The sequence below is a fragment of the Prorops nasuta genome, unplaced genomic scaffold (assembly GCF_024137725.1).
Source record: "Prorops nasuta isolate Cenicafe-Biocafe unplaced genomic scaffold, Cenicafe_Pnas_1.2 PNAS00005, whole genome shotgun sequence".
In the NCBI taxonomy this organism is placed as follows: domain Eukaryota; kingdom Metazoa; phylum Arthropoda; class Insecta; order Hymenoptera; family Bethylidae; genus Prorops; species Prorops nasuta.
Genome location: NW_027116802.1, coordinates 3416788 through 3427877, shown reverse-complemented (window position 1 = coordinate 3427877; position 11090 = coordinate 3416788). Strand labels below are relative to the sequence as shown.

Sequence of the window (11090 nt, the reverse complement as noted above, 5' to 3'; positions counted from 1 at the left end):
CAATGTTCTAGGAAGCTTACAGAGTAACAAGCAATTTTGTTGTAAATGTTATTAGATATATGTTTATTACGTATTAAGTGCCGGATATGTACAGTATGTACATTCGTACTTTCATTATAATGCGGATTTGTGAAAATTATACGCAGGATTCATCGGTAAGTACTTTTAATATTTAAATCGAAAATCACGTGTACTAAACTACATATTGTTATATTCATTTCTATGAGCCGCTGAAAGATTTTGCATCTTTATTTAATCTATTTCTCTAATCTATTAATAAAAGTTTAAAGTTTCTATTAAACGTAACTTTGGCACTGCTTACGTCGTAAAATTCGTTCATTAGTGAAAAATGGCCATTGCGCTATGATTCTATTTTAAAAAATTACGTTTGAAATTTTGTAGATTGCATTACTTTATTGACCAATTGAAACTAGAGACCTAAAGCACGAAATTGTTCGCATGAAAATGTTAGTACGAAGGTTTCTTTTAATATTATTAAATTTGAAATTGACAATAGTCTTGATTTTTTTGAAGAATATACGTGGACGCTGTTTTCTGTCGTGTTATGAAATTTATGGATAAAGAAAATTACTTAGTCTATGTTGCAAATTAAGCTTATTATGGTAGCGAGGAATTTTTGGGACGGTTCGGTTACTTTTAGAAATTTTGCACAGGCTTCTCTTATCCTCTTTCTATAATAAGCTAATATTAATCTTACCAAAAACTAATTATTTATCATATCAAAGCTGCTGCATTATACATTAAAAATTGATTCGTTGGCTTTTTGTAATGAATAAAATATTTTTATATAACTTGTACAATAATCGAAGTTTCTTTCATTCAAGTTTAAGTAAGAATATAACGTTACTTTGCAACTGAAACTTTGTGAACGAACTTAATGTTTTTCTCTATGCACTGATATTTCTTTTTCTACCGATGAATATAGAATTAGGCTATCGTACAGTTGTGGCAACGTCGTCTTTTGTCCGAGTTTTTATCGTCGTTCTGCTCCAAGTGTTTTCGAACGGAATCTGTAAAAGTAATTTCACAATAAACATGAAAAAATTTGCATTTTTTTTTTAGAGAGCGAGTTTAAACATTTTTTTACTATTTTCAATACAAAGCTCTCAATTTGATTTTGTTCTTATTCCGAGATTAAATAATCGAATACACTTTCTGCAATATAAGAAAGGAAAGAGTAAAATAATAATGATATAACTATATACAGAGTAGGATTTTAATTTGAACAAGAAGAAAATTGTTGTTACCCGCAATGGCTTTCTTCTTAACCGCCTTCAGTGAATCACAGAGCTCTTTGACAAGCGAGACCTCGGAGCTCAGATTGGATGCCCAAATCATCAACATTCGGAAACCATGCTCCTTATAGCTGGCCGGACCTACGAACGTGACTTTATCGACCGTTTCACAAAAGCTGCTCTCTCTCTCTCTCTCTCTCTCTCTCTCTCTCTCTCTCTCTCTCTCTTTGCGCCAAAGAAACGAAAGCCGCTTATCACGATTTTCTCCACAAGCGCGAAATAAAATCAAATGAAACTTTACCCGTGTATTGGTGTTCAATGGCATCGATCTCCTCGTAAGTGAAGGCCCAGTGCAAAGCCAGGCTTTTCCAGTCTCCAGGACCAAGCTGTTTGTACGCCAGCTTCCACAGAATAGAGTGCAGATTTTCCGGTAAAATGCCATTCGCCCCATTCCCATTACGATTGCTTCCTCTCCACCTTCGGCGTGCAGGTGTTAATTCACCCGCTTCGATGCTCGAGTTCGTATCTACCTACATAATTGTTATTCCGCCAATTTAGCCAGCGAACCAATTTCACACATTCGTCCCAAAAAGCCAACCAAACAGACACAGCGCTTCTTATATATCGATGAAAATATAACGTTTTACTTTATTAAGCAATTACCAAAGCTCCAACGGTACAATGCGTCTGGTGTTATGGAGTGTTGATGCAAGGATTCGTTCTTTAAAATTTACTTACAGGCGTTGGATAGTCCATTCGCGCAGTTTTTATGATCATATCCACGATAGCTGTAAAACTACCCCGTGCAGCAATGTAAAGTGGTGTCCTATTATTCTGTAAGTACAGAAGAAGTTCACAGGAGTCTCATATTAAATTTACGATGCATAAAAAGCTATATCCTATATTCGGTTCACAGTAATCTTTGTCCTTCCAAGAACAAACGTGCCGGTAAGAAGTATATATAGCGATAGTTATAAAACACGTGTGACTCCTTTGTAAGATCGCATTGCAAAGGGTTTCATTGCTCACCTGCTCTCGTTGTTCAATGTTAGCACCTGCAGCTAGTAAAAGCTCGCAAATTTCTTTGTGACCCATTTCAGCTGCTATATGCATCGGCGACTGTAATCTCTGGAAATTATGAGTCAACGTTAGACAAAAATTTACCATTCGCAAACGGTAAGCTTTAAATAGATAGAAAATTTGACATTCAGCTAAGATACATTATTTCTTTTTCCTTTTACATACGAGATTTAAGCAGTTTAAATCAACATCCTTTTTAATCAGCATTTCTACGGTGTCGACGTCGTTGTTTTGGCATGCAAGGTGAAGAGGCGTGTTTCCACTCTGCGATTAATATTAAATAAATCTTTACAATGAAAAATTGACAAACAATGAATCATGCTTATAGCTTACCTTGCACTGTTTGTTTAAAGCAGCGCCGTGCTGAATCATTGATTCGAGTATTCTTTTGCAACCCTGAGCAGCTGCCACGTGAAGAGGGGTATACTCCATCTATAAAAAAACACATCTACCTCTTGCGTATCGATTTGTTTATTAAGCTTGAAATCGTGTCAGATTCGTGTATATTTATGGAGGTTGTAAGACTCTAAGTTGAAGAAAAAATCGGTATTTTTCGTAAGTAAATTTTCATTCATTGTAAAGAATTGTAACGAATATTTTTGATACATCATCTGTAAGCTCCATATTTGCTTCGGCTTTCAAAAGTAATTGCGCGACAGTTGTATTCCTGGTTCTTGTTGCTACGTGAAGTGGTGTATTGCCTTCGTTATCCTGAGCATCCATGTCTGCCCCCAATCCTATCAAAGCCTCGACTGCCTCCAAGTGACCTTTCTCGCAAGCGTAATGCATCGGAGTTTGTCCCTTCTAGAATAAAAAAAAAAAAAGAAAAAGAACATTTTCCTCTTTCTCTCCTCTAATCAAATCACAGTACAACTCGTGCTTTATCCATGGATTCTCTCCAACGCAACAACGTAAATAGCCCGAACAGAGTGGTTGAGTCAAAGCTAATGTTTGTTCTAGAGTAAAGAGGAAATTCAGTATTACGATTGCAACGATTTTACTTTGTAATTATATTGTCAAATCAATACCTAAAGCGACGCTATATATCAAATTAATTTCTGTTAACAATTTACTACTGCTAATGTCTTTTGTAATAGGAAAAGGATCTTGTAGAATTTCCAATTGTACATTGATGAAATCGACACCTGTCAAGAGTGGAATGGAGAAAGGAATTCTCTTTTGTTACAGGAACATTTTAAGCTATTTTGGACGTATAGGTATTGGCTGCTGTAGTCATAGTGTTTGTTTAGGAATGCGTCAATAGCAGGTAAGTTGAAATCAATAGACTCTTATTTATCCCTGGGAGAAAGAAGTAGGCTTGGGTCGAAATCAGAGTGTGCAGTCCATTACTAGACCTTCTACGTTTTTAAATGCCACAGGTCAATCAACATTTGTTTTTTTTTCCGGACCGTTTATAGCTTGTCGAACGAAACAATTACCTTGTCCCTGGCGTTTAAATCAATACGCAAAATATTGCTGAGTGCCGTTATGATCGCTGGATGGCCGGTAATCGCCGCGTGATGAAGTGCAGTAGCACCGGTGCAATCGGTCGCCTCTCCATTCAGGGACTCTACGGTCTCTGCGAGATATTCCACCACGTTCATGTGATTTACGTTGCTACCGCGCGCAGCACACATCAACAGCGTATATTGCTTCTGTTAAGAGAGACAACATGACCAAAACTCAATTACTCGACTTCTTTACTTTATCACGGAGACCGTACCTTCGTTACTGCAGCTATATTTGCACCTGCGTTGATCAACATTTTTACTGCATCCCTGTGACCGTACCAGGCAGCCATGTGCAACGGACGCATTTCAAACTAAAAGCAAAAGAAAATCCAACCCATTTCCTATTATTTACTCTGTCAATTCCGATATCTGAGTGCCTGATGACCATCGAGTTAATTGACCATCCGCTATTGTTAGTTTACTGCGTTAAATCGAGTTATCAGAGTTCAACGCATTCCTTTATGATAATTGCAGGAATCGATGCTCTCGACTATTAAATCAGCGAACCAAATTCAACAAATCTATAATAATTTCGTTACATATCACAACAGGAATTACCTTATCCTTTGCTTCTATGTCACATTTTGCTTGGATCAGCATTTTGATGATTTCCGTGTTTCCCTTAGATGCTGCCCAGTGAATAGGCGTGCGTCCGTACTTGAAAATAAGGCAAAATGAAAGAATGATGTTCATATTCGTTGATAAAAGGTTTGAAAACTTACGTTATTTCTCGAATCTACATCGACAGTCTCTTCGAGTACTTTACGAACTACGTCCGCTTCGTTCTTTATCACAGCCTCGTATAGCAGAAGGTTATTCTTAAAAACTAATTAAAACGAAATTAATTCAGTCGCGAAGCGAAGGATTTTTCTTTCGAAGAATCATTATTCCATTACTTACTTCTAGCAGTCTTTTCATTCAGAACTTCGTCCTCTATCGCATCGCAAATGTTGAGTGATGCGGAAAACTGTCCACTACTAATTTCTTCCTTCTTCCCCTCCATTTTTTACATCCTCCCCTTTAGGACTGCTATCCGAGCCCTCTCAAGTCCTTTGCATATTGATAACGTCTGTTACCGAAACAACTAGCTGGCTATAAACCAAAATAGGGCGAACACTGTACAACCATGCCTGCGAACGAATTTAATCAGTATGAGAAACGGAGAATAATTTGAATTTCTCATTTCAAAAGATGTAATCTAAAATCCATGCGAAACCAAACTAATTCAATATAGTATATTGAAAATCGATTTTAAACCCTCGTAAATGCATCTCTACAGAGTGAATTGACATCTCCCAAGTGTATTATGCTCCCGTGCATCCCTTATGCCTCATTTATTTTGCAGCATTTTTTTTCAAATATCGTTTTATTAAAACAATTCGTTCAAGCTTAACTTTTATACAGCAACAAAAAAACACAATTTCAAACTATATGGAGCTAATAAGTAAAACAATCGCGAGCCCGTATCAACTCGAAGCGTTCTACTTTAAACTTTAGTTTCTTTGCAAAATGTAATATAATACATTATAGAAATAGTTTCTAATAAGAGTAGGTATTTTATAAATTAGTTTTGTTAGTTCCGGTGCGCTACCATTATTTCATTACTGTACAGATAAATCCATACCATTATACATTTGAAATGAGGTAAATGTTTTTCTTCTTTAAACAAAATAAAACGAACCACTTCCAGTGAATCTCATTTCATTTGCAATTTTTCCTTTTCTATTTCCTTAAAATATTCTTTTGTATGATTGAAGAATTATTTAACAAGCTCTTTTTTCATAAGAAATTTTTTAACTAGCATATTTAAAATAATTGGCAAAAATATTCTATCTTTGGAATAGAATATTCCAGTGCACAGTTTGTTGGTTTTGGACATCAAACTGTTGGCGTCCACTCATTGGAAAAGAAGACACTGGAGACAGGCTCTAACAAGCTTCGTTTCCTGGCGAATCCAATTGGTGTCGAATGAAGCGTTTGTTCAACAAGAAACGCCGGATAAAAAGGCAAAAAGGTTCGTATGCTCAACAGGGATTTATGATAGTAATTCAATTCCTGCAATCTTTGTTATATAGACCAGTTGTAGAACCAACAGAGTATTCTACAAAATTGCGCAATTTAATGTTTATACCTCGAAGATTCTACTATAAACTTCTACCATTACTAATACTGAATTTTCTGGCTGAAATAATTTAGCACATTCTTAATTGGCTGTAAACATGCATCTAAAGGAATTGCACTATGAAATAAATTTACTACCAAACGCACACACACACTGTTCGTTCTTCACATTTATCAATTATTCAAAAAGAAAAATATTTCTTACTAATTTTAGGCTGGGTCTGAACACTTTTTCATTAAAAATACTTTTGTAAATCAATTTGTATTTTTAACGGAGCTTTTACGATAATATTATGTGTAATTAAAAACAACGAACAAAGAGATTTAGTTTACATTTTTAGATTAAATGAAATAATTGGTTTTACGCAAAGTAGGTCCGGTTTATATCATATATCTTATAAAAGTGGTTTTGCTTCTCTTGGTCATGGAGTACGGAATTATATTTTGTTTCTTGATGTATGCAGTTTTCATGCCCAAAACAAAATAGGATAAAGTCGACCGCGTAAAATGAAAAAACCATTTTGACGCTAATATAGGTAATTTAAATAAAGGAATATAGTAAACGTAATGAGAAAGAATGAAGCAGACGAAAAGAAAAGGTATTTGTTAGTAGAGTTATAAATACAAACATTCTCATTGATTCATACGTTGCTTTTGGTAAGCTAACAACAAAAAGTCACCACGTAGAAGCACACAGCATAGGGTTGATAATTAAACATTCAATCTACCTTTCAACTAATTTATTTAATCAACTTTCTTAAGACTCGAAGTCGATGTATTCTTCATCAAATACTTTTCAACGTTGCAGAATGAATTGTATTACGAAAATATACGAATTTTGAAGAAGACCAGATTCCGAGCATAGATTTCGTCAATCGTTAATATTTTTTGTCAAACACACCAATAGTTTTATCAAATGTAACGGCTTTTCTTTTCTCTTATACTCTTCTACTCAATACTTTATAATAAACAGTACGAATATACATTATATATATATTGATACGCTTTACTTGCTATTATATAATTGTAACGCAAACAAATTAGTTTTGATCAATAGACCGTTTATTTAAATATATAAGCAGAATAACTAAAATAGTTAATAATACGTTGATGTTGAAACTGTTATTTAAATTATTTAAACCCATCATTATATTTTTACTGAAATGAAATAATAACTATCAATAAATTTGAATTGAATTTAAATGATTTTGCAATGTTAGGCATTTTTTTATCTAAGAGAAAGAGTGGTGCATTGATTAATTTTGTTTTATCCTCCCAATGGTTGATTTCTGGATATCAGAGAATTTCTAGGATCGATATACAACGATCAGAATTTAGTGGTACGTCTGTATTATATATGTATTGCAAGATGCAGCCACGCTCGGCCTGGGGGCCTCTATAAGGAGAGTATTGAACCAAGATTGGTGAAGCGGCTATAAATCTTTATCACACCTGACTTATGCACTCTAGGGTCCAGTGCCATCGAAAAGTTTAGAGGCAACTCGAGGCTATCCTGGCCACGATCATTCCTGCGGAACTTCATCGATTAAAACTACGTCGAGGTCCGTCTGAAAATATTCATCTCACTGCGCCATCGATTGGATTTTAGTGGCGATGCGTTATTTATATGTCAATGTTTCGACCCCTTCCAAAATTCACGTGCTCCAATTCCAAGTTATGACCGAGATTCCGAATGAAAGGACATCTAATGGCTATTTATAGTTCTCTACTATTATTTGCAGTAGGGTACTTGGTGTCAAAATATTTATTATCTTCTTGGTTTCATAGTTTCTATTCTAATTGCAACAACTTTTTCATGAATTTTGAAACAATATTTAAACACAGTTAGTAATTGTGTTATATATAGTTACGAGTAAAGATAAAGAGGAAAAAATAGAGTTGCATCAGACAAGCGAGAATAAAATTGGTAGTGCTAGTGGCATTTGGATTTGCTAAAACTAGTTGGTTCTATATATCTGACGTATTAAAACGAATTAGTCCTTCAACAGAACCTTCCCAGACAGTTAATTTATCAAAGTAGTTTTGTGGAATAAACTGGTATACCTGAAATCCTATTGGGTTCATTCAGGACTTATCTTTTTCCTTTCTTTCTCATTTCCAACTGTCCAGCACTTCTCGAACATAGAAATGAGAATAAAAATTGTATCGAAGCACCAGTCAATACTTCTACTTTCAGCATCAACCTTTCACGTCTATCTGTCGCGTATTATAAGCTTTATCTTGAAAAACAATAAGAAAATTCTTCCGGAATAAGAAAAATAAAGTGATGTACTTTGACGAATGTCTCATTCTATTTGATATTCGACGAATTGTCATAAGATTACCAAAAAATTCATCATGTTGGGGCATAAATTTTAATTCAATCGTACATATATATATATATTAGGGTGGCCATAAAAAAATAAAATTTTTTCCGGTGCTTTCATTTTGTTAAGAATGATAAAAAAATAGGAATCAAAATTTTTTAGATTTTTTTGAAGCCGTTAAATGGTGCCGATATCGTTTTTAAAATTAAAAATTTAGATTTATTGAAAACGATTTAACAAAATTATAAATTAATATTATGTTGGATTAGTGTTTTTTTATTACATTTTCTTGTAATTTAACTAAAGGACTTTTCAAAGCACAATATTAATTTATAATTTCGTTAAATCGTTTTCAATAAATCTAAATTTTTAATTTTAAAATCGATATTAGCACAATTTAACGGCTTCAAAAAATTCTAAAAATTCGAGGATCTTTTTTTTTGATAATTTTTGACAAATTAAAAGCTTATTGGAATTTTGGTTTACATCTAACCTCGATAAAGTGGAAGAACATCGGATTTTTAACTTTAAAAACGATATCGGCACCATTTAACGGCTTCAAAAAAATCTAAAAAAATTCGATTCCTATTTTTTCATAATTCTTAATAAAATAAAAGCACCGGAAAAAATTTTCTTTTTTTATGGCCACCCTAATTTATATATATATATATATATATATATATATATATATCAATAAATTTAATTAAATTTGTATAAGTGGAGAAAAAAGTTCAATGCCCTATTTAATCATAATAAAGTAGTTTCAAGGTAAAGTTAATTGGGTAAAGAACCATAAATTTGACGACTACTCTAACGTCGAAGAGTTTAACAGGTTTTCATTCCATAGATGTTGGATTAAGCAGGGGAATCACCCGTGTTGATTAACACGATATCCCGAAGTGCTGTATACGTGATGAAACACGATCCTCTTGCAATTCAAACGTGTACTTCAATGTTGATGCCTTTGACAACTTCATCCTTGCTATGGAAAAGCAAAGTTTGATCTGGTTACGATAACAATATCAAAGAAACTCAATGTGACTTTAATCTGGGGTTAAAATATGATTGATAAAAATTTGATTCATAGTAGAATAGTAAATCTCAATTGTATACTATGTTAAATAAGTTAATTAGATATAAATATTTACATATTGAATATTTTAGTTGTGCAATATGCTTTTTCCGATAGAAAGTTATAATGAAAGCTCCTAATTGATTCTCCTCTTGAAGTTATGGCAGCTTAAAAGCTCAAACTTATGTGCCTATGTATAGTAGTTTGTATATGCTTGACTGATAGTGGTCGAGACAGCTTTCACGCATGTGAGTTTGGTTGAAATCTTTAGAGAGGTTAATTAGCGTGGTTAGCTCTTATTAATGAAGCTTGATGGAATCATCCGGAAATCCCGTGACACTTAACGCATGCTGGGCCCATCCATGATATAGAATACATGATAAAGTTATTATTACCAACAAATCATTTCGAAATCTCGTTTTATTTTTAGAAATTTTTTCACTGAGTGAACCAATTTACAAATTGTTTTAAATCTACTATTTTACACAAAACTTAAATCACAAATTAAATGAGTTGTGCTTTCAAGCTTTGTAGCTTTATTAACGTGAAAAGAATAACAAAAATTCAGCAATATTAAAATATCAAAATAGCTTAGGGTCAAATATTGTTAGTCAAGAGCGTTAATATATAGTAGACGGTAAGATATTCACAGATATGCAATTTGAGGAAAACCCTGAAATTCATGGAAACTCAACTTGTCTGAGAGCGCGATAAATACCCTGCAACCTAGAAATGAGTCATAATTTGTTGGTAATTTTACACCAAATATCCATTTACTTTCATCTTATCGTGCTTTAACATGCAAATATCTATTGTGATAATTAAACTATTTATATATTATTATTAAAAAACGAACAAAGTGAAAAGGAGAAGGAAATATATTGAAGACGATTTTAGAGTCTCAGTGGAGGTTCATTGTGTAATTTATCAATGAATGTGTGATATAGAGCACTGGAGGGCTATTTTTTTTCGAGAAAAGGTGAGATCGCGTGGAATGGTGAAACGTGTTACTGTATATACTTACGTTGTTGTCGTTGACGCGCGATTCCCGAGGGAATGTGAGGAATACGTGTGGAAGTCTGACCCCCACTATCAGCTAGCAATGGTCTCGAGGGGGTGGTAAAAGTTACGAAGAAAGAGTGAAGTGAGGTTTGGCGATGTTAACAAAACGGAGGGCGGCACGTTACTGACCAAGCTCGTTTCAACCCCTGTGTCAACCCCCTGCGCGTGGTAAACTCGGCGACGCCAGCGCAGCCAGGTGAAGGAGCCCACCACTACTTTCTCTCCTATGAAAAAAGACACACAACTTTAAGAGACTCTGTACATATACCGCCTTTTCTGCTCTCATTCTCCTTTACATACGCTCCAAAGTTTTCAGTTTCAATTCAACTATTTACAGATGCCATTTAATTCAACTTCTATCAAGCAACATTCTCAGGATTTATGTTAAGTGATACAAATATTATTTTTCTCTGATTTACTTTCATCTTCTCTCTTGCAAATAGACCATTTTCAAGAACTAAGCGTTTTAATCCAAACTTAATACCGCTAAAGGATTTGTTTAAAATTATTCCAAATCAGATTCAAGTTAAGGTTTTATAATTGGATCATGAAAATAACTGTTTATTTCTATATCGTGAATTATTTATAAAATATAATGCAACAACAAGGTCATTATTTATTTTTAAGAATAAACAGTGGGGTTGAGGGGCACCGATACTTT

General features: G+C 34.0%; 1 protein-coding gene across 2 annotated transcripts; it reads right to left on the bottom strand.

The window, feature by feature from the left end:
- Positions 1-10: 10 nt before the first annotated feature.
- LOC136773323 (ankyrin repeat and death domain-containing protein 1A-like) lies at positions 11-10742 on the bottom strand. Of its 2 annotated transcripts, none has more exons than XR_010822592.1 (14): positions 10392-10742; positions 4748-4977; positions 4570-4673; positions 4406-4504; positions 4060-4158; positions 3776-3991; positions 2943-3140; positions 2670-2768; positions 2502-2600; positions 2286-2384; positions 1995-2090; positions 1558-1786; positions 1269-1387; positions 11-1031 (listed from the first exon to the last, which is right to left on the bottom strand). XR_010822592.1 is itself a non-coding variant. In XM_066726907.1 (14 exons), the coding sequence occupies exons 2-14, from the start codon at positions 4848-4850 to the stop codon at positions 949-951; spliced, it is 1653 nt and encodes a 550-aa protein (XP_066583004.1). In that variant the 5' UTR covers positions 4851-4977; positions 10392-10739; the 3' UTR covers positions 11-948. The 2 variants fall into 2 exon arrangements, 1 of the variants encoding a protein (XP_066583004.1); XM_066726907.1 differs by having other exon boundaries at positions 1269-1397; positions 10392-10739.
- Between the last annotated feature and the right edge of the window lie 348 nt (positions 10743-11090).